At 45.2% G+C, this 24,435-nt stretch overlaps 1 protein-coding gene across 2 annotated transcripts in view; it reads left to right on the top strand.

The window, feature by feature from the left end:
- Window positions 1-24,435, top strand: part of SLC25A17 (solute carrier family 25 member 17) — a 53,862-nt gene that overhangs the window by 24,236 nt on the left and 5,191 nt on the right. For both annotated transcript variants that reach the window (XM_045002155.1, XM_045002156.1), the window contains exons 3-6: window positions 1,778-1,844; window positions 11,270-11,421; window positions 12,489-12,605; window positions 13,973-14,118. In XM_045002155.1, the coding sequence (XP_044858090.1) occupies window positions 1,778-1,844; window positions 11,270-11,421; window positions 12,489-12,605; window positions 13,973-14,118 (482 nt within the window). The remainder of the gene's footprint in view (window positions 1-1,777; window positions 1,845-11,269; window positions 11,422-12,488; window positions 12,606-13,972; window positions 14,119-24,435) is intronic.

Genomic DNA, 24,435 nt, shown 5'->3' on the forward strand with positions numbered 1-24,435 from the left:
GGCCTCCTTCCTAGAGAGTCACTTTGTCTTCCAGTCCTTCCTCACCCTTCTGGTCCCAGCTAGCAACTGACCTGCTCAGGCCCTGCAGCCTTTCTAGGCAGCTCAGGGGGACCCACTTTCACTGCTCCTTTCCTGAGGCAGGGTGTGTTAGGACTGCGAGACCTCCAGCAGGGGACCTCAAAGGGCCTGGCACACCTCCATCATAGGGATCTCCTCTGTGTAAACAAGGATCTTTCCTTTTGTTCCTTCATCACCAGCAACATTCTTCTAGCTGAGGCTGATTCTCCCTTTAGGAACAGCACTGACTGACTCTTTAATTAGCTGAAAAGTCATTGCTGTGTGACTTACGGCTCAGATTTGAATGTCTAAAGTCTGGTCTACATTACAGACCTATATTGGAATAATTTTGTTGCTCGGGGTGTGAAAAATCCACACCCCTGAGTGACCTAGTTATATCGACCTAACCCTCCATGTAGCCAGCACTGCTTCTCCCACCGACGTAACTACCGCCTCTCAGGGAAGTGGATTAACTACACCAATGGGAGAACAGTCTCTCCCGTCAGCTTAGATCATCTTCATTAAAGTGCTATAGCAGCTGCGCTGATGCAGCATTTTAAGTGTAGACTTGTCCTAAGTACCTCTCTCTAGGAATATTCTCAGATTTAGAAGAGGTGATCAAAATTGAGAGTTAGAGTGAAACTGCTCAGGATTGCATTAGTTTCGTGTGGCTGGTCTTGCCAGCCCATGGGAATAACACTATGTGCAGGAGTAAAACCAGCACGTTCTTGCCTAATGTAGGCATTGTGCTACAGGGGAATTTAAAAGCACAGAGTGAGAGCGAAATTGGGAGTACAAATATCTCATGTTTCCCAAAATTAAACTTTAAGCTTCTGAACAGCCCTGGGTAGTCAAGCTGGGTATTTCCTACTTATAAACTACAGAACCAGAAGGCATCTGATATTGTGGCTAAAGCTTTATTAAGAACTGGGATGAGATCATTTGACAAATCTTCAGGTATGTGTGCTTGAATTAGCCCCATAATACTGTACAGCAATCCTCAGCTCTTAGAAAACGAGGCTTTTTCCCAATGCATGGTCACCTGTAAACTAGCTGTAAGAGGCAGGTTTATTAGGGTCTGGGGGTCAGGGAATGTTTATGACAATGAAACAGGGAAGTGAGCCCCATCTCTGATTCATGGTCCAATTATCAGATCAAGAATTAACAAAAGTTAAGGGGCAGCTGCCCAGGGGGCACATCTCAGGGCTTCTCTCCACTTACCGGGGGATCGACATGCAGTGATCAATCCATGAGGGTCAATTTAGCGAGTCTAGTGAAGACCCGCTAAATCGACTGCTGATCGCTCTCCCATTGACTCCGGTACTCCACCGGAACAAGAAGCCTAAGGTAAGTTGACAGGAGCGTTTCTCCCATCGACCCAGTGCGGTGTAGACACCGCAAAAGGTCGACCTAAGCTAGGTCGACTAGAGCTGTGTTATTCACGTAACTGGAGTTACGTAACTTAGGTCGACTGAGCCCTGTAGTGTAGACCTGCCCTTAGTGTTGTTGGGGAGTGAACAAATATGGAGGCAGGAAACCTTAAATATCAAGAGGAAAGAGAGGGATGCTTTCAGGGGTGGCTAAGGAGCTGGGAGAAAACTGAGTAATTTGTGGAGAAGGCGAAATTGGCAGTTTTAGAGGAATAGAGGAATAAGGAGTTGATGATGAGTACTTTCAACTTTTAAAGTGCTAAAAATTAGATCTGTCTTTTGTCTTCCAGTTGATGAGAAACGCAAGTCCAAGACAACACACACAGTGCTACTGGAGATTATCAAAGAAGAAGGCCTGTAAGTACAGATGTGCATCCAGTGAGCCTCCATATATCTGGATATATTAGTTTCCATATATCAGTCTCTTCATTTGTCTGGATTCTCTGGGGCATCAGTTTCTAATCATACAGGTGCAGTGTCCTTTTAGATAACCTAGCAACCTTGAATAATAGGCTGTTTTGGGATATGCTTTCCAGTCAAAGGTTCATTCTTTCTTCTCCCCCACCACCTGGAGAACCCCACAAATGGCTGTTTGGACCCAGGATGGAGAATTAGGATCCTGTGTAGCAGAAGTTAACCTTCATGACCTTGCACAGAGCTATGCTGTAGGAGTTGCATCCCTGACCACAGAACCTTGTTGAAAAGTACTGACAAGTAGGTGTGTATGTAACCCTCCCTTGGAGTGCTTACTCCAAGAATTCCTGGTATTTTACACTAGAGTAGAGTTGTCAATCCTAGCCAGGTTCCAGTTTGCCTAATAACATTTTGCCTTTTTCAGACTTTACCCATGCAGTTACAATTGGTGAAACTAGGAGTTTGTCTACTCTTAAAACTCCCACTGACATAGGTAATCTACCTCCCCAAGAGGCAGTAGTTAGGTTGACTGAATAATTCTGTCGACCTAGCACTGTCTACACCGCTTATGGGTGTGGATTTTTCACATCCCTGGCAGACTTATTTTTCCAGTGTAGACCAGGCCTAGGTTAAACACTTTCCCTACCCCCTAGAAATAGAAGAGGAGTGAAAGAGGAATATACTGACATGGATGGCATGATTTTTGTGACCTGAGAATCATGCAGGATCAACAATAAAATGTGTGTAAGGCTCTGGGAAAGCAAATAAGAGTGAGCATGGGGAGGAAAAAACACTTGTAAACCAGTTGATACCATCTTTGGCTCACAGTTCTGTATTTCCATTATCTACTCTGAGGAATTTATAGAATGTATAAACCGCTACAGAAATCAAGGAGTCCACAATAAGAGAGAGATTTGAGGATGTAATAGTTGGATTTGAAAGACTGTAAAAATGAGACTTCGTACACTTACAGCAAAATTGAAAATCCAAGTTCTTCGAATGCTTGCACATGTCCATTTCACTTCAAGTGTGTGTGTGTGCCAGTGCACCCAAAGCAGTAAATATTTTCCCCATATTGATATCTGTCAGGGTGGTGCATGTGCTCTCAGCAAGCTTTGCTGTTAGCCTAAGGTACAAAGGGCAGAGCTGCCTCAATCCTCCTCAGTTCCTTCTCACCATGGTAGTTGGAATGTGTGTGCTTATCACACCTTTCCCTTTCTCTTATGAGATAATGTTTTCTAAAAATTATTATTATATATAGTTTTAGTTAGTGTACTTGCTTTTGGCAATTTTTTGTTTGTTTTTGTTGGAGCTTTTCAAGCTCTGTCCTGGGGCATGCCTAAGTCCCCAGGGTTTAAGTGCTTTTCTGGCTGTAACAAGTCTATGCTAGTCAGAAATCCTCACTCTCATTGTTTAGGGTTTGAGGGGATGACCTATTAGGTATAGGTACCCTATCTGCAAGGGTTTGAGTCTAGTGAAGTGTGGTGAGGCGGTGTAGTTCCCTGCTGCCCTGGAGAGAGACGCGTTCCTCTGGACACCAGAGTGGGCGGGGCCAGGGAACTCTGAGCCCGCCCCCTAGAGGGTCAGGCGTTGCCCCGGAAGTATAAAGGCCTGACCTCAGGGCTCACCGAGAGAGCAGCTGCCGGGGAGGCCAGATGCCTCCGTCCTAGCTCGTGACTGGGAAACCCCAGTGGCCTGCAGTAAACCCAAGGACTGGCCTGCGCTGCCCTGCACCAGCTACCTGGAGGAGTTGCCAAGCCTGCCCTGTGCCAGCTACCAGAAGGAGTTGCCGAGTCTACCCTTTGCCAGCTATTCCAAGGAACCCATGGTGCTGGATGCCCCTGAGTACACCACCCTGACCCAGGTACTTCAAGAAGGGGAGTCTAGAAGTAGCCTGGGGGCAGCCGACCCTGCTCTTGCTGCAGCACTGCTAGAACCCATGTCAGTGTGTTGCGGACAGGATCTCCACTGACACAGCAGCGGGTCCTGGGCTGGGATGCAGTGGAGTGGGAGGGCCTGCATCCCCCCTGCCACCCACAAGTTGGGTGGCAGTCTCCCCCTCTCCCAGGCCCTTTGGAACCTAGGGCCTGCGCCTACTGTTGATATGCTGTTGTTGCTCAGCCTCTACCTGAGGGCCTGAGTACCTGACTCACCATTGCCCTGCCCTGACCTAGGGCTTGGACTTGCTATTGTATACTGTGATTGCTCAGCCCCTGCCTGAGGCCTGAGCGCCTGACTCACCAGTGCCCCACCCTGACCTAGGGCCTGGGCTTACTGTGGCCGCAGAGGACGACTCCTGCAGCTGGACTAATTCCCCGCGAGACCTATTCCCCAATTTAATGAGGCGGTGTAGGTCCCCACCGCCCCAGAGAGAGACGAGCCCCGGCCCACCTCTCTACAGGAAGTAAGATTTCGACACCTCTTCATGGAAACTGCTTTATGCCTCTACTTGGAACCCAGCCACTCAGTACACAGGGGTTCAGACTTAATCCACCCAGGATTGCACTGCTAGACTTGGCAGTATCACCTCACTAGAGAAAAGATGCCACTCTCCTTCTCTGGTACTGCACAAATGGCAGAGAAAAATCAGGCAGTTCACAGTCTTCTAGCTAGAAAAGTCCTCTTCGTTCATGAGGGCTAGGACCGCAACGACGTCACACAGGAAAAAGGTGGGCATTGAGTTTAGATCTCCAGGCCCAGCTAGGCAACTCCCTGGTATCACAGACTTGACTAGCAATGTAGAGTTGTTGTATCCGGCACTACCTTTGGTACCATGGAGACTGACTGAGTTGTTAGGATCTTCAGCAGCACTGACTTAATTTTCAGTGAATGCTTTGGGGCATCTCTCCCTCTCGGTACAGATAACACCTGAGGGACCTCCTTTGCATCTTGGTTCCATACTCACCGTTGCTGCAAGACATTGAGGTATGGCATTGCCCATTCATGCAATGCAGGCTTTGGTACCTGTTTCATCTTTGGCACCATGAGGGGCTACGCAGTTTTTGGTACCATTGTGGTGGAACTGGGAGGTGGTGAGGGCTAGCACCTACATAATGGAAATATTACAAGGGTTGATGTATGTTTCTGGCCCCCAATGTTTTCTGCCCCCATAGTATCTTGTGAAGGCTGGAGTAGGATCTGGGAGAGGGTCTGGAATGGTTGTGTTGGTGCATGGGATCAGGTTTGCCACCAGGGAGCAGATAGCAACAACTCTCCTCTCCTTTTCTTCTTTTACATTCGTTGGGGTTAGTGTGCAGGGACCACACAGGGCTGGCTGGGAGAGATGGTCACTCATGTGAGTCCCTAGTCCAGCCCAGTCTGACCGTCCAGCCATTGCTGATAGAGATACCCAGTCCAGGGAGGGCAGGTGTGTATGTGCCAGCCACTGAGGAACTGGCATAAGAATTGCTGGGATACCCTTCTCATCCTGGAGCTGGCTACTTCCTCTCTCTGAGTCTTAGTAACTCCCCTTGCTTCCCCTCCTATCCCTCTCTGCTTCCCAATTCACAGCAAGCTTCTGCCTTCCAGTCGATACTGATGGTAGCCAAAAGCTGTGCTGTTTAGCAAGGAAGACAAACAGCACCATCAGCAAGAAAGCTGCTAATGCTTCCCCTGTTACCATCTACTTCTTGTGCTTTCTGGTCCCAATGTCCTGCTGCACTGCCTGATACTGCACTGTAGATGGGTCAGACTCACCCCTGCGGCACCTCCTGCTGGTGACTCCGGGAATTAGCTCATTCCAGCGCTGTAGCGCCCTCTGCAGGCCGGTGATCCGCCTGTCCTCAGGCCCCCGTGTCCCTCCCTGGAACCGGTGCCCTTTTACATGGGGGTGCTGCCCCCTGGCAGTAACCCCTTTCTCTCTGGGTCTCCCCTCCTCAGGGAACCCCCACCCTCTATCCCCACCTTGCCTCAGTATTGGCTACTGCCAGTCATTGTCTAGCCCCACACTCTGGGGCAGACTGCAGTATCAGCCTACTCATCACAGGCAAAGGGGTTTTGGACCTGTTGCCTTGGCCTACCCCTGGGTTGCCCCTTGCAACCCCCCAGTACCTTTTAACCCTCTGCTAGGCCGCAGCCTGGGGCTTTCCAGGCTGGAGCTCCCCAGCCTGTCCCCAGCCCTGCTTCACTCAGGTATCTGGTCTCTAGCTCCCTGCAGCCAGGCCCATCTCCCTCTGAAGGCAGAGGGAGACTGTCTGGGCTTCAGTCCTCCAGCCTTTTATAGGGGCCAGCTGTGGCCCGATGGGGTGTGGCCCAGCTGCAGCCACTTCCCCAATCAGCCCAGCTTTTAGAGCCACAGCTCTCAAGCCCTGCCAGGCTGCTTTTAAACCCCTCAGGGCAGGAGCAGGGTCCACCCTGCTACATGCACCATCTTGGCTTTCTGATTATACTTACTCCTCCCTGGAGTCGGAGGTGGGATCATACACACTCATTACAGGAGGTCTTAGATTTCCCTTTCTGCTGGTTTAGGTCTTGGCACTGGCATTCTCACTGGACTAGGTCCAGGTATAGGATGCTTTGGGGTTAGTCTCTGATACCAAATCAGATCCAGTAATAGCTTTTTTGGAATCCTCAGGGTGTCCCTCGAGACACTAGGTCCTCATCTCCTGCACCTGCTACTACTAAGTCTCTGTCCAAGCACTCTATCTAGTGCCAATCCCAGTACTCGGTAAGTGGTGGAACTTAAATATCCAGTGTCTGACCCATGTGGTAAGGAGGTTCAGCAGGCATCAGAACAGGTTGATACTGTGATGTCCTCACTGAACACTTCCTTACCTTCTCCTGATGAAGCCATTGTCTCTGACTTATCCTCCCTGCTTCCTGACAATTAGTAGATGTATAAGGATGCTCCTTGGTTAACTCCCCAGGAAATGGACTGTTCCTTTAAATTCAAAACATGCTTTTAAATAGCAGAAAGCCATCCACCAAATGCACTTATCTCATGAATAGGCCCTGAGAAAATCATGACTTTTTTTTTTAAATTCATGGTAGTGTAATGGTACAATATAGAATTTTGTGGACTATGCATGACTGCCAAGTCCCCTCCAAACTGCTGTGATTTTTTCAACAGCAGGGAGTTGGAAACGAGCATCCATGTGCACCAGTCTTGTGCTCTGTGCGGCTCCTAGCATATGGCAGCATCATCATGTCAGAACAATAGTTTGTGGGAGGGACTCAGGAGCTGGTTTATGTGACATACAGTAGCCAGTGCCGCTACTACCCAGAACACACTACAAGCCACACCAATCACAAGACTGGCTTGCATGAATGCCCACTTCTACCTCTCTGTTGTTGGAAAAATAGTGATATTGGACTAATTTAGCATTTTCTGCACAGTTCATGAAATTGGAATTTTCACAGGACCCTGCTCATGAAATGGAGAAGATTCTCTATGTGGTCCCAGCAGAAGGGTACCCCTCCCGTGCAGGCTTCCATATACACCTCTAACTCGATATAATGCTGTCCTTGGGAGCCAAAAAATCTTACTGCATTATAGGTGAAACGGCGTTATATCGAAATTGCTTTGATCCACTGGAGTGCACAGCCCCGCCCCCCTGGAGCACTGCTTTCCTGCGTTATATCCGAATTCGTATTATATTGGGTTGCGGTATATCAAGGTAGAGGTGTATTTTCTTCTGGATTATCTGCTTCACCTAACAGAAAATAACTCTGTTGGTTCAGTGGCGTAGCCAGGTTCTAAGTGTAGGGGGAGCAAACATAAAAAAGGCCCCCCCCGCTCCTCCTCTGGCCACGCCCCCTTGGCTCCTCCCATTCCCCCCCCAGATTAACCCCGGGGCCCGGCTCAGGACTCCTGTGGGCTTCCCAGGGGTGCGGATACTCCCGTACCCCCACGGTCCCGGGAGAGTCTCTCCTGCCCAGCCCGCTCTGCAGGTGTCCCCCGGTGGGCTGCGCCGCCCGACCCCACCCGCGGGGTCCCATCCCCCCCGCCCCGGGCTCCAGGCTCCTGTGCCGCGCCAGGGCCCCCCGTCCAGACAGCGCGGCCTGCGCCCCTGCCCTGTGGGCCTGGCCCTGGGGAGCCCCTCGCCCAGACCCCCCAGTGCAAGGCACTGGACCCCCACCGCTCACCTTCCGTCCTGTGCTGCCGCCTGTCCCCGGCCGATCCTGCCCCACGCCGCGGGTGGATCCCGGCTCCGGCTCATGAGTCGCTGGCCGAGCCTCGCTCCATGGCGCTGCTGGGCCGGGCCGGGCTGAGCCCTGACCCTCCCGTCGCTGTCAGGGGTAAACACCAGCCTGGATCCACAAGCTCGCCCCGCTCCCGGTGCTCAGTGCGCTCCACGTGGGGCTTGCCAGCCAGGTGGCCTTAAAGGCTCAGGGGCCCTTTCACCTCCCCCTGCCCGCTGTGATGGGATGCGGGGGCCGCAGAATATTTCACTGGGCCGCGAGCCACTGCCGGGAGATGCTGCTGCTGCCGCATTAGCAAGGGGCGGGGAGCACTTGGCTGCCGAGCCCTGAGCTGCCGCAGGAGGTGGCTGCGGCGATGTTGGGGCCGCGCTGAGTGTGGGGCGCCATGGCTGAGGAACTGGCCCCCTAGCTCCTCCGGCCGCACCTGCCACCCCCCCACCATGGCGCCTCCAGCTGTGCTGCCCCCAGCACCGGCCCAGCAGGCACCGCTTTTGGAAAATGTGCTGAGGGGAAGCGGCTGCTTCCCCTGCACCCCACTAGCTACGCTGCTGTGTTGGTTCCCTGAGAGTTCACTTGGTGGCTGTTTCCATATTCCATTCTCCTATAGAAGGAAGATCTGTTTTTTCTAACCTTACTACTGTTAGATTCTTGAAAGGGTTGGACAGGCTTTTCCCATCTGTAAGAGATCCCACACCATCATAGGATCTAAAATTGATTTTGTCAGCTTTAATGGGACCTTCCCCCTTTTAAGCCTATGACCAGTTGCTCTTTTTCTCATCTCTCAATTAAGGCAGTGTTCCTGGGGGTTATTACTTTGGGTAGTAGCAAAACAGAATTTCAGACTTTAGTTGCTGATCCTCCATCTCCCATATGGTGTTCTATAAAGGTAAGGTCTGCTTACATCCACACCCTACATTTCTAACAAAAGTGGTGTCAGATTTTCACTGAAATCAGTCTATATGCTTACCAACCTTTTTTTCAAAGCCTCACTCTCATAAAGATGAGGAAAAACTCCATACTTTGGATGTCCACAGGGCATTAGTTTGTTATCTGTACAGGACTAAGCAGTTTAGATGTCCTGTCAATTATTCATCTCCTTTGCTAACAGATGATGGGTCAACTCATTTCTCCTCTTGAGAATTTCCTCCTGGATTTCTTCCTGTATTCTACTGTGCTATGATATCACTAAATTTTCTACACCTGAGAGAGTTTCAGCACACTGCAAGCAGCATCAGCTGCTTTCTTAGCCATCAGTGACATTTGCAAGGCTGCAACTAGGTCATCTGTTCATATCTTCACTAGTCATTATGCTGTCTCTCAAGCCTCAAAAGATGATGCTAGATTTGTGAGAGTTGTGTTGCTGTCCTTGTTCAGCTAGACTCTGATACCCTCCTTGATTTCATGCTGTTTGTGAGTCACCTGGAATGGACATGTGTAAACACTTGAAGAAAAAAATTATATATTTGTTCTGTAACTTGTTCTTCAAGATAGGTTGCATGTGTTCATTCCATGACCCACCCTCCTTCCCCCTTACATCGGAGTCAAAAATATGGCTGCTGGTGTGAAGGAATTTGGGGTGGGCTCTGCCCAGTATACCCTTAGCTGGCACCACAAGCACAAGGAGGGCACGTACATTGCCCTAATGGGTACTGCTATGGGAGAAAAAAATCTCCGACTCTGGTACGCACCACCTGAAGTGGAATGGCTATATGCTTCACATATTGAAAAACAACAGTTACCAAACAGGTACGTAACCGTTTTTTTTCTGGCAATGGGAAACTGATTGATTTCCCTCAAGACACTTAAGAGCCCTAGATAAAGCTAACATAGTTTTGAAGAAATGGGTGGGACAACTGGAAAAACAATAAAAGGTGCAAGATCCCAAGCATACTGTGGGTGTCATTTGGCAATGGCTCCTTTCATGCTATACAAATAGCATGGTAGTGGAATTTGTTTTTTAAAAACCGGTTTAGCTAACACAGGTTTTCTTCTTAGGCCCTTATCTGCACCAGGAAAACACTGTTCTTACTTGTCAAAAACTGCTTTATCCATTTCCTCTCATTCCCACCTTTCTTAAATGACGTTGAAGACAGTTTCTGCTGGTGTGGTCTAATTCATCCTGCTGGTGTGAACTAGATGAGACAAGTTCAACACCTGGATAAAATTCAGGACAGTCACTTGGACTTTACTCTTATCACCAGAACAGGTTTGGCTTGAGGGTAGTGGTACCTTGAGCCACTAAAATTAACTGATTTTTCTTATCTTCGATGTTTGCTGTTTTGCGTTTCTGGAGGTTTCTTCTGAAAAAATATTTGTAATCAGATCATCAGAAGCATCTCTCATTTTTATGAAGACTTTGCGGGTTTCTTTTGTTTTTAAATAGAGTATATGGTTCATATAAGGCGTATGTATATTTTTCCTCAGATAGAAGGGACCAGAAACATGCAAGAGTTGTTTTTTCCTTCTCCATCTTTTTTTTCTCCCCACCAGTAACTGTACTACTGATAGTTAATCATGGAAGCCTGTAACCTTAGAAACTTAATTCTTTGTACTTTCCCAACTAAGTGGAGGAATGTTGATACGTACAATTTGAAGATACCCCGACTATACATTTCCTGAGTCTGTTTCTCTTTTCACTTTTACCAGCCTTTGTAACTTCGCTTATTTCAGTGGAGTTACTCATGAGTGTTATCATTATAAGCAAATAATTGAGTGTTTTATTTTAACCAGTAATAGAGTTAAGAATTATATTGAGTCAGTGTGATTGTTACTGGTTGGAAATTGTCTCAGTATAATGGTACTATATATAGTGCCAGCTGTGTGACTCTTCACACACACACACACACACACACACAATTAAACACAATTTTTAAAACTTATGTGCTGTCCCTGGCAAAGAGGAGATGTTGTTTTCTATCCCAAAGGTACAGTATTTCAGTAGCATATAAAAATTCCTCTGTTGATAGATCTGCAAAGCACTTTGGGATCCCTGTGGATGAAAGACACTGTATAACTCCTTCTTGGGTCCACAACTCTGTTCTCTTCGGATCTATTTAACCAATGGCTTCCAGAGCGTTTTTTCTCTTTGGAGGCCTGATCCAAAGTCCGTTGAAACCAATGGAAAAATTCACATTGACTTCAGTGAGATTTGGGTCAGATCCCAGATGCTTTCAATTTATAATGGTAGTTTTCTGACCCTTACTTTGTCTGTTGTTTTTTCTCCACAGCCTGGCACCATATCGAGGGTGGTTCCCTGTTATTTCCAGCCTCTGCTGCTCCAATTTTGTCTATTTTTATACGTTTAACAGTCTCAGAGCTCTCTGGGTCAAAGGCCAACATTCAACCACAGGAAAAGATTTGGTCCTGGGGTTTGTTGCAGGTAATGGAACCTATAAGGCATGATGACATAGTATGTCATAACATGAGATTCTGTGAAACTCAGATTTTTAACCAAATTACATAATGACCTCCTTGCTTTATGAAGCCCATTGGAGGTCATGCTGCCTGGGTGTTTTGTATTTTGTATCTTATAGAGAACCGCTTCATATTATGGCTCTCTTTATTTGTCATGCATATTTACTCTAGGTCTTCTACCATCCCACATTCTCTGTGTGCGTGGGTTTGGGTGTATATATACTCACACACTTATAAAATTATTTCTGTTGAACGCTTGGACAAAAAAAGTATCCAATATTGAGCCATTTTCTCTATGTAATGTATCCATTACCATGGTACCTAGATGCCATTTTCTTCCAGGACAGATCAAAGTGGGAGTAGATTTCCTACTGATATTAGGGTTCTTTGTTAAAGAAGATTTTTGCAACTTTGCAATATTTTGAATAACTAAATCTTCTTTAACTTGGTGTGAATCAGTAGCTTTTACCACTACCATTGAATCATGTGGAGTAGAACTTCCAGCAGATATCGAATGGGTGAGAGGTCTGTTTCCCACCTATCCCACCTTCCTTTGCAGGCAACAAAACTAGATTGGAAGAGTTTTAACAAAACTTGTCAAAAATTCCCAAAGCTGTAGAACAACATGACTTCTCTTATAACTGAGTCTAGCTGGATGGTGACTAATAGATATGCTTTTCAACATGTTGGGCCAAATTAATCCCTGAAGTAACCCGATTGAAGACTGTCTTGGAATTTGCTTGACCTAAGGAACCTTTAATTAGTTGTTGAAAAACCCATTGTTTTGGCCTCTGTGGACTCATTGGAGAAACTACAGAAATCATTTGTTAGAAGTTGTGTAGTTAGCTTTGCTGTGTGTTGGTCTTTTTTTAAATTCCTGCTATGTAGTTTTCTATACTATGTGAATTACTACTGAGTTAGTTTGTACATTGAAATTAAAGAAGGAAAAAATGTAGAAAGACAGACCCATTTTTTCTGTTTTACTTTTGTTAAGATGTATTTTCTTCTCCTTGTGGGGTGCTTTTGTATTAGGTGTCGTGAACGTACTCTTGACCACTCCACTCTGGGTAGTGAACACACGACTGAAACTGCAGGGAGCAAAGTTTAGAAATGAAGATATTGTACCAACCAACTACAAGGGCATTGTGGGTAAGCACCTGGTGCAGTCATTTTTCTCAGTGAATTTCATGTTTGTGAAAAAGATTGGATTGATGGCTCTGAAGACCAAAGTCCCTTATCCACAGTAGCATAAGTCTCCCACCCTCCTTGTATGTGTGCACGGTGCCCATTGTTGATCCTGAAAAGGGCCCCACGTAAGGGAGGAGGGTTGTACAGTCTTCCTGACCCATTCAGTTCTTGAACATTTTTGTTGAAACTGACAAGGAAGCCAACTTTTGCCAGTTCTGGTTGTAGCTGTTAGGGGTGTGGACATTTATTCTGCTAGGCCCACAAACTGATTTCATGTAGGTTATTGAATAGCCAATGAGGTAACAGTGGCTTCCAGTCATCACTGAATTGGACTAAAGTTTGAACTGTCAGTCTAGAAATAAGACTTTATTTACCATCATTACTCTCCTGAGCTATCCAGTCCTCCAAACTGTCTCCATTTTCTGAAATGTGCCTCAGTGCTCTATTCCTGTATAGCTCCTATATAGTAAATATTCTGTTGGTGGAGGTAGGATATACATCCCATGATTCCTGGGGGGTCTTGCTGCCTGAGAACTCCAGAGAGTGACCTTATGACCATGACCCAGTGCTGCTGACTGACTAGCAATAGTTTCTCCATGAAGATCTTGTATATTTATCTCATTGCCTTGATCCATGCTTTTGAGTGGGGGAAGAAGTCAAATATTTAAACTTTGTGGTAGCCAGCTTCTCTAAACACAATTCTTTATTACAGACATTTCAGACTTGAACTGTTTTAAACATAGGGAATTAATTTTGGTGCTGTGTACCTTGTTTTTATAAGTGAAAAATGGCTCATGCTTAAAATGAAAACCAAAGGTGTTCAAGTTCCAATTCAGCCTCTTGATTTTAGTGTTAGCAGGTGGTGACTGGGAGATGACATTCTTAGGCAACTTCCAGTTAAATGGAACAGAGGCAGAGGGAGGTTAACTTTATGATCAGCTATGCTGCTTGTTGCTAAAATGAAACATAACTAAATAAAGCTCTGAAGAGAGCCATTTTAGCTAGAAGAATCTCAGGGTGACATTGGGCCTCTGTAAAAGAGGGGAACAGCTACACAAGGAGGTAAATATAAGCTTTCTGACAAGTGCCAGTTTGACCAAGAAATACCTCTGCTTCCACTCTGTCCATCATAGTTCCTAAATTTGTTCATTAGTTTAAAAGGCAAAAGAAGAAGTGTATCACAGGGAGCAGTGGGTCTAGGCTGCTGAGATGACCCGTACACAATGGAGGATGATATTCAAAATGTAGAATTAATCATACCCTTTGCAATCAGAATGTCACTCTGTATGTTAAGAATTCCTGTTGCTTTTCTCCACTTTCCACATCAGATGCCTTTCATCAGATAATACGGGATGAAGGAGTCTTGGCTTTGTGGAATGGTACTTTCCCCTCCTTGCTGCTGGTCTTCAATCCTGCCATACAGTTCATGTTCTATGAAGGGTTTAAACGAAAGCTTTTGAAGACACGACTGCAGGTGAGAGTAATAGATTTTTGAGATCAGAAGAAACTGTTATGATTATCTAGTGCAGCGGTTCTCCAACTGTTGGTCAGGATCTCAGAGTGGGTCGCTACCCTGTTTTAATGGGGTTGCCAGTGCTGGCATTAGATTTGCTGGGGCTCAGGGCTGAAACCAAAATCTGAGGCCCATCCCCAAGGGCTGAAGCCCTCAAGCTTTGGCGCCCCCCAGGATGGCAGGGCTTGGGCTTTTGCTTTGGCCTCCCAGCCTGGGGTTGTGGGGCTCAGGCTTCAGTCCCCTTTCCTGCAGTCGTCTAGCAATTTTTGTTGTCAGAAGGGGGTCAGGGTGCAATGACGTTTGAGAAACCCTGATCTAGTGTGACCTCCTGTATATCATAGACCATACAATCTCAACTATTAGCTGATTGATTAAACCCATAACTTCTGTTTGAGTTATAGTTTATCTTTTAGAGAGAGCTTCATTCCTGATTTCAAATGATGGAGAATCAACTGCATCCCTAAAGAAATTGTTCCAGTGACTCATTCCCCTCAGTTTAAAAAAAAAGTAATACTTATTTCTAGTCTGAATTTGTCTTGCTTTAGCTTCCAACTATTGATCTTAGTATGCCTTTCTCTGCTAGATTTAAATTCTGTTATCAGAAATCTTTTCCCTTTGTGGGTACTTATAGACCATAATCAAGTCGCCTCTTACTTTGTGTCAGAGGAATACTTTGTGTATTCCCCCTCTGTGGTCCATGAAGGGCACCCTCTATTAGAATCCTGGCTCCCCAGCCATCACCTCTCTTGGGTGGAGACCCATGTCTCTCTCCCTCCTGACCAGGGATTTTGCAGGTTGCACAATTCCCTGCCTACAGTTTAAGTTTCCCAGCAAGTCAGACTGCCTAAGCAAGCCTGCTTTGCTTTCTCACCAGAGGCTATAAGGAGCAGAATTGCCTATAGTCATAGTGTACTACACAGCTTGTCCTAAGCAAGCACATTTATTCTTAAGGTGAAAGCATTAGAGAGAAAACAAATTAAAAACAATAGAAGAACATACGTATGCTAATAAGCTTACCAGAGAGAACCTCAATTCCAACAAGGGCTCTGGCAAGTGATCAATCTTTCACATCTCACCAAGGGGTTTTCTGTGGTGACGTGTTCATAACAGCTGTTAGTTCAGAACAAGAATCCCCATGAATCTGTGAATCATTCCTTTATACAGTTTGGGCCTCTGATATTGTCCTCAAGTAACACGTAATCAGCAGATGGTCCTTCCTCATGGTGAAACTTCAAAAGGATGAGTTCTTGCATAATCTGTGTGTTTATATGCAAACATAGTGTGTGTATGTATTGTGACAAAGTTCCTCCTCTATCTTGGTGGGTCCTGTGCTTATTGGCAGATTTGTTCGCCTCAGAGATTCACCATGTGGATCAGGGAACAGCTCAGAGACCTTCCCCTCTGGTAGAACCCACAGTCCAGATCAATTCCTCCTGTGTCTGATCAGGAGTTGGGAGGTTTGGGGGGAACCCAGGTCCGCCCTCTACTCCAGGTTTCAGCCCAGGGCCCTGTGGACTGCAGCTGTCTAGAGTGCCTCCTGGAACAGCTGCATGACAGCTACAATTCCCTGGGCTACTTCCTCATGGCCTCCTCCCAACACCTTCTTTATTCTCACCACAGGACCTTTCTCCTGGTGTCTGATAATGCTTGTACTCTTCAATCCTCCAGCAATACACCTTCCCACTCTCAGTTCCTAGTGCCTCTTGCTCCCAGCTCCTCGCATGCACGCTACAAACTGAAGTGAGGTCCTTTTTAAACTCAGGTGCCTTGATTAGCCGGCCTGCCCTAATTAATTCTAGCAGTTTCTTCTCAATTGGCTTCAGGTGTCCTAATTAGCCTACCTGCCTTAATTGGTTCCAGCAAGTTCCTCCTTGTTCTGGAACTGCCCCATTACCTTACCCAGGGAAAAGGGATTTACTTAATCTGGGACGAATATATCTGCCTTCTAACACTGTCCTGTAGCCATCTGGCTTGACCCTGTTACAGTATATACATATACACACACACACACTATATAAAACAGACTCTTAAGGCCAAAGTGACTGAACTTGAGGAGCTAAGAGAGACAGAGAGGTACATAGAGGAGACTTTCAGGGACACAATAGAGCGGTCTCACCCCAGTTCGACAGCCTCTGTGCTGGATGATGGAGGATGAAAGTCTCAGATAAGGAGAGCTTCAGGCTAGAGCGGAGGGAAACTGTCCCATAGTTGGGGACTTTCAGATGACGTGCTCAAGGAGCACTCAAGGAAGAGAAGGCCATTGTGGAGAAACTAAATGAATCTTTGCATAGGTCTTCACTGCAGAGGATGTGAGGGAGATCCACACACCTGAGCCATTCTTTTTAGGTGACAGATCTGAGGAAACTGTCCCATATTGAGGTGTCAGTAGAGATGGTTTCAGAACAAATTGATAAACAGTAATAGGTCACCAGGATCAGAAGGTATTCACCTAAAAGCTCTGAAAGAACTCAAATATGAAATTGCAGAACTACTGACTTTGGTATGTACCTATTGCTAAATCGGCCTGTGTACCAGATGACTGGAAGGTAAGTAATGTAATACCTATTTTTAAGTATCAGAGGGGTAGCCGTGTTAGTCTGGATCTGTAAAAGCAGCAAAGAGTCCTGTGACACCTTATAGACTAACAGACGTATTGGAGCATGAGCTTTCATGGATGAATACCCACTTCGTTGCATGCATCCGACGAAGTAGGTATTCACCCACGAAAGCTCATGCTCCAATACGTCTGTTAGTTTATAAGGTGCCACAGGACTCTTTGCTGCTTTTACCTATTTTTTAAAAAGGCTCAAGAGATTATCCTGGCAATTACAGGCCAGTAAGTATCTGGCAGATTGGTTGAAACTATAGTAAAAAACAGAATTGTCAAGACACACATATGAACATGATATGTTGTGGAATAGTCAACATGGCTTTTGTGAAGGGAAAAATCATGTTTCACCAATCTGTGAGAATTCTTTGAGGGAGTCAGCAAGCATGTGGACAAAGGTGATCCAGTTGATATAGTGTACTTAGACTTTCAGAAAGTCTTTGACAGGTCCCACACCAAATGTTCTTAAGCAAAGTAAGCAGTCATGGTCTAAGAGGGAAGGTCGTCTTATGGTTCAGTACTGGTTAAAAGATAGGAAACAAAGGGTAGGAAGAAATGGTCAGTTTTTACAACAGAGTGGGGTAAATAGCAGGGTCCCCATAGTGAGGTGGATTGGCTGCCCACAGACCCGGAGGGGGAGGGGCCCCTCACTTTGAACCCTGGTGGGCGGAGCCACTCTATGCTCAAACCCCCCCCCCACCAGATGTTCAGAGGGCGGGACAGGAAGTACAAAAGGCGGGCTGGAGAACTCAGTTGGAGCCCAGCCGCCGGAGGAGCCAGACACCTCTTGCGAGCTCCCGAGCTGGGAGGCTGCCACAGCCCCCGAGGAAGCTGAGGACTAGCCAGGGCCATTTACAGACCTGAACACAGAGGAACTCCAAGCCCTGAGAGAGGCCCTCTTCCTGGATGACCCTCTACAGAGCCAAGTGCGCCCCGAGGGGGAGTTAGGAAGTGGCCCAGGGGTAGCTGACCCCTGTCTGGCTGCAACGCTGCCAGCGAGTGAGTCACCGTATTGCAGTCAGGATCTCTGCTGACCCAGTAGCAGACCACTCTGCCACTGCTAGGGCCCTGGACCGGAACTCAGTGGAGTGGGTGGGCCTGCGTCCCCCCTGCCACCCCAGTCTGCGAGTGGCAGTCTCCCCCTCTCATAGGCAAGAAGCCTGCGCTTGTCAGCCCTCCACTAGAGTTAGGAGGCCCAACTGTTTTGCGGCTCAGCGTGAGTGCAGGCCTGAGCTCTCAGACTCCTTGTTGCCCCGCCCTGACCAGGGGCTGGGCTCTGTAACCGTGTTTGTCGTTCAGCCCTGATCACAGACCCACGCTCATGTCTCCTGTCGCCCCACTCATTCCCCACTCCAGGCGACCTCCCAGAGACGTAGTGAGGCGAATTGGCCACCCACAGACCCAGAGGGGGAGGGACATTCCCCCCAACAGACTGCGGTCCCCATAGGATCTGTACTGGGACCTTTGCTGTTCAACATTCATAAATTATCTGGAAAAAGGGGTAAACAGTGAAGTGGCAAAATTTGCGGACTATGAAATTACTCAAGGTACTTAAGTCCAAAACTGACTGTGAGTACTTACAAAGGGATCTCTCTTGACTAGATGACAAAATAGCAGATGAAATTCAGTGTTAAGTGCAAAGTACAGTAACTCCTCACTTAACGTTGTAGTTCTGTTCCTGAAAAATGTGACTTTAAGCAAAATGATGTTAAGCGAATCCAATTTCCCCATAAGAATTAATGTAAATGGGGGGGTTAGGTTCCAGGGAAATTTTTTTCACCAGACAAAAAACTACATAGATATACACACAGTATACGTTTTAAACAAACAATTTAATTCTGTTCACTGCTATGATGATTGTGAAGCTTGGTTGAGGTGATGAAGTTAGAGGGTGGAAGAGGGAGGGATATTTCTCAGGGAATGCCTTGCTGCTAAATCAGTGGTTCTCAAACTTTTGTACTGGTGACTCCTTTCACATAGCAAGCCTCTGAGTGTGACCCCCTATATAAATTAAAAATACTTTTTGTATATATTTAACACCATTATAAATGCTGGAGGCAAAGTGGGGTTTGGGGTGGAGGCTGACAGCTCGCGACCCCCATGTAATAACCTCTTGATCCCCTGAGGGGTCCCGACCCCCAGTTTGAGAGCCCCTGCTAAATGATGAACTAGCACTTGGATGAGCCCTCAAGGGTTAACACATTGTTGTTAATGTAGCCTGACACTCTACAAGGCAGCAGGAATGGAGAGGAGGGGAGATAGCATAGCAGACAGAGACAGACACACACCTTGTGTGTGGGAGAGAGAGAAATGCACACTGCCCCTTTAAGTAAGCTGACCCACTCTTAAGTGCATTGTCTTTAAGTGGATCAGGAAGTTGAGACAGCAGCTGCTGCTCCAGGCTCTCTCTGTCTCTCTCCCTCCGTGACCCCACCCTGCTGTATATGGAGGAGAAGGGGTAAGCGGGGTGTAGGAGCAGGGGGGAGGGGGACACCCTGACATTAACAACCCCCCCCCCCTCGCACAGCAAGCAGGAGGCTCGGGGAGCAGCTCCAAGGCAGAGAGCAGGAGAAGCACATAGCAGTGGGATAGGGATAGCTGCAATTGCTAGCCTGCTGGCAGCTGCTGCACAGGGAACTTAGGGGAGCGGGGAGCTGATAGGGGGCTGCCGGTCCACCTTGGTTCCAAGCCCACACCAGCTAGCTTTAACAGGCTGCTATTCCTGCAAGCTGTGGACAAAGCAGGCGGCTGCCAAACAACATTAGAAGGGAGCATCACACAACTTTAAACGAGCATGTTCCCTAATTGATCAGCAGTGTAACAACGAAACAATGTTAACTGGGATGACTTTAAGTGAGGAGTTACTGTAATGCACATTGGAAAACATACTCCAAACTATACCTAAAAAATGATGGGGTCTATATTACACTTCTACCTTGATATAACGCTGTCCTCGGGAGCCAAAAAAATCTTACCGCGTTATAGGTGAAACCGCGTTATATTGAACTTGCTTTGATCCACCGGAGTGCACAGCCCCACCCCCCCCGAGCACTGCTTTACCGTGTTATATCCGAATTTGTGTTATATCGGGTCACGTTATATCAAGGTAGCGGTGTAGCTGTTATCACTCCTGAAAGAGATCTCGGCGTCATTGTGGATAGTTCTCTGGAAACATTCACTCAATACGCAGCGGTGCTCAAAAAAAGCTAACAATGTTAGGAACCATTAGGAGAGGGATAAATAATAAAACAGAAAATATCATAATGCCACTGTACAAATCCATGGTACACCCACACTGAATATTGTGTGCAGTTTTCAGCCCATCTCAAAAAGGTATATTATAATCTGAAAAAGTATAGAAATGGGCAACAAAAATGATTAGGGGTATGGAACAGCTTCCATATGAGGAGAGATTAAAGAGTGTGACTTTTCATCTTGGAAAAGAGATCACTAAGAGAAGACATGATAGAGGTCTATAAAATCATGAAGCGTGTAGGGAAGTGTTACCTATCTCTTCACATAACACAAGAACTTAGGGGGTCACCCAATTAAATTAATAGGTAGCAGATTTAAAACAAACAGAAGGAAGTACTGTACTTTTTCACACAAAGCATAGTCAATCTGTAGAATTCCTTGACATCGGATGTTTTGAACACCAAAAATATAATTGGGTTCAAAAAAAGGATTAGTAAATTCATGGAGAATAGGTCCATCAATGGCTATTAGCCAAGATGATCAGGGATATAACCCCATGCTCCAGGTGTCCCTAAACCTCCAACTTGCCAGAAGCATCTGGCACTGGCCACTGAGAGAGACAGGCTACTGGGGTAGATGGATCATTAGTCTGACTTATGGTCATTCTTCTGTTCTTATGTATTCACCTTCCCCAGAAATTTCCCAGGAAACTCACTTAATTTTAAAACTTCACTTATCTGACTTTTGAAGCTCATAACAATTTCTAGGGTTTACATTAGTCATGTCTCTCCCTCTAGAGATGTTAATACAATTCCACATTACATAAACATTTGTATTTTTAATACAATGAACTCCTAAGATACTTAAATTTAATTTAATAAGGTTTAGCTTTTTTCAATATGGTTTGTCCAGGATATCACTGGAAATTGCCATATCTGTCATACCCTTCTCTTGAATAAATTAAATATATTGAGCTTCTTAAAGCTTACTATGAGGCATATATTCAAGACCTCAAATCATTCTTGTAGTTTTTTTCTGAATCCTTTTCAATTTTTCAACATCCTTTTTGAAGTGTGGACACCAGAAATGGACAGAGTATTCCAGGAATGGTCTCACCAATGCTGTGTATGATGTCACCTTTCTACTCCTACTTGATATTCCCCTTCTTATGCATCCAAGGATCGTATTTGCCCTCTTAGTGACTACATTGCATTGGGAGCTCATGTTCATTTGGTTATCTACAATTACAGCTAAGCCCTTTTCACTGTCACTGCATTCCAGGATACTGTCTCACATCTTGTAAGTGCAAACTACACTTGTTCTTAGATATCTGTCCTTGCATTTTAGGAGCGACAAGGTGGATGAGATAATCTTTTATTGGACTAAGTTCTGTTGGTGAAAGAGACAAATGTTTAAGCTTCCCAGAGCTCTTCTTCAGGTCTGAAATAGATAGCCGTGTCATAAATAAATACAAGATGGGACAGATGAAGTATAAGAGGTTTAACACATGTTGCAAGAAACCACTTAAAATGAAGTGAGCAATTAACACCTCTGCAGTCATAGGACAGAGGAGAATTAATAGATTACAAATTGTTGTAATGAACAATAAAACTAGTCTCTGCTGAAACCATGAGTTTTAGTGTCTAGCAGAGTTATACATTTAAATTCCTGTGCTTGTCTTTTGAAGGTGTTGTGCAGGTTTCCTTTGAGTATGAGGACTGATAGGTTAGATACAGAGTGATCGCTTTGTGAAAAGTGTTCGCCCATAGGTGATAGGGTTTTTTTGGCTGTTATCATTTTTCTTTGTGAGTTCATTCAACAGCATAGTGATTATATGGTTTCACCAATGTAGTTGTTCCTGGCACATCAAATGTGAAGCCCAAAAACTTGTCTGTTTCACCAACAGACATTGGTCCAATAAAAGATAATTTGTCTATTTCATATCTTGGCACCAACATGGCTACAACACTGCAACCTTGCATTTTAATATAGCCAAATGCATGTTGTTCAAACCAGCCCATCTTACTAAGCAATCCAGACTCATCTGCATGACTCACCTATTTCCATCATTATTTACTACTCCCATCAATTTTGTGTCATCTGCAAATTTTACCAGCATTGATTTTATATTTCCTTCCAGATCATTGACAAAGATATTGAATAGCATTGAACCAAGAACAGATTCCACCAAGGCTCCACTAGAAATCCCCTGAGGAGGATGATTCCCCATTTGCAATGACTTTTTATGACCTATTTAATTAATTTAATATAGGCTACAATGATTTTTGTATAGAGCTAATTTTTTATCAGAATGTCATCCAGAACTAAATCAGTGCCTTACAGAAGTTCAAGTATATTATGTCAGCACTGTTATTTTTATCAACCAAACTTGTAAGTTCATCAAAAAACAGTACCAAATTTGTTTGACAAGGCCTATTTCCCATAAAACCCTGTTGACTGGCATTCACTGTGCTTCCTTTTTTAAATTATCTACAGATCGTATCCATATCAACCTTTCTATGGTTTTGCCTGGGAGTAATGTCAGACTAACCAGCCTATACCTGGGTCATCACATTTACTCTTTTTAAAATATTGGCAGAACATTTCCTGTTTTCCCAGTTCTCTGGAGCTTCCCCAGTATTCCAAGATTTGTTAAAAATCAACATCAGTGGTTCAGAGCGCCCCTTGGTCCAATTAGTTTAATACCCCTGGATGCAAATTATCTGGTCCTTCCAGTTTTAAAATGCTTAACTTTAATAGTTGCCCTTTAATATTTGCCATAAGTATTGATGGAATAGAAAGTATTTCCTTATATCTGTAAGACGTGAGTATGTCAGCCTGCTTTATTCCAAAAACAGAACAGAAATATTTATTGACTATTTCTGCCTTTTCTGCATGCTATTGACAATTTTACCATCCTTATCTACTATTGGATCTATACCATTGTTAGGATTTCATTTGTTCCTGATATATTTAAATAATTCCTTATTGTCCTTAATCCTACTGGCCATAGGTTTTTTCTTTAGTTTTTTTTATACCTTTATTTTCCTTTGTCAACTGTCTGCATTTCCTAACTGCTGATTTATACTCATTGCTATCCACTTCCCTACGTTTCCATTTGTTATATGTGTTCTTTTTTATTTTGATTGATACTTTCATTTCCTCTTTTAACTAGGATTTCTTTTCACACAAGAAGCCTTCTTATGTGTGTAATGGAATTCCTGGGATGCAGCCTGGAACTGTGGGACTGCTGTGCCCCCTTAATTCTCCAGCTTAGGCTGTCACTCACAATGTTTTGCTAGTGCCTCCAGGCACCATTATCACTCAGCACAACCGCATATGCAGCCCCACGCCCAGCTAGTTTGCATGAGTGCTCCTAGAGTCACTCATGAATCACACAAAGAAAGGCACCAGCCAAATCCCCCCAGCTCCCAGCCTTATACCTCAGGAATATACCGTCTTGCACTGCTAAAGATGAGCAGTGCACATTTATTAATTGGTTCACCACTTCATCAATGGAAAGTGGATATACACTAGCCTTTGCAAGCCTGAGCAGATTTACCACACACTTCAGGCAAATTCACTGGTAAAGATAAACAGTTAAACAAATGTATTGACTACAAAAGATAGATTTTAAGTGATATTAAGTGATCGGCAAAAAGTCAGAGTTAGTTACCAAAAGAAAAGAAAATATAAGCACACAGTCTAAACTCTCAACCTTATTAGACTGTGCAACATCTAGATTTAGCAGTTTTTCTGACCCCACTGGATATTGCAGTCCTTAATATATAGGTTTGTCCCTTAAACCTGGGCCAGTCTCCTCTGTTGGAGTCTCCAGTCTTCTCAGTGTCTTTGTTGCTTGCAGCATAGATGGGGGCAGGAGAAAGGCAAAGCATGTGGCCACTGTGTTCTGTTTTATACTCTTAGTCCATGTACTTGGAAAATACAAGTCCAGGCATGTCTCATGGGCATTGCTGAGTCACAAGGTGAAGCAATACCCCTGGTGTGTCTCCTGTGAGTGAGTCATTAAATTGTAACTCCTCTGCTGGACAATGGGTGGTGGTATCTGTTCAGAATCTGTTGGTTACCTCTTCCCTCATCACTGTCTCCTTTGAGCTAGTATCTGGGCACTTCTCAAACCCACAGCATATTTTAGTGAAAACCATATTACACAATTCTTATAATTTCATATGCATTGATGATATACATATTTAGATAGAACAATGGCTTCCAGCAGATCATAACCTTTTCCCTGATATCTTACATGGCATGCTTTATATGCAAGATCACAATTATATATCAGTGAGGACTATGGGGGTTACAGGACTCTCCCAGAAAGTATAAAATGTCACAATGTGATTGTAGATTTGTCGGTTTCCTGGGCATTTAAAAAAGCATTCTTAAATAACTCTTCATTATCACTTGTATTTTTATGTTTAACTGTTTCCTTCCACTCAATTTTTCTTATGTTTGTT

The sequence above is a fragment of the Mauremys mutica genome, chromosome 1, assembly GCF_020497125.1.
Source record: "Mauremys mutica isolate MM-2020 ecotype Southern chromosome 1, ASM2049712v1, whole genome shotgun sequence".
NCBI lineage: Eukaryota > Metazoa > Chordata > Testudines > Geoemydidae > Mauremys > Mauremys mutica.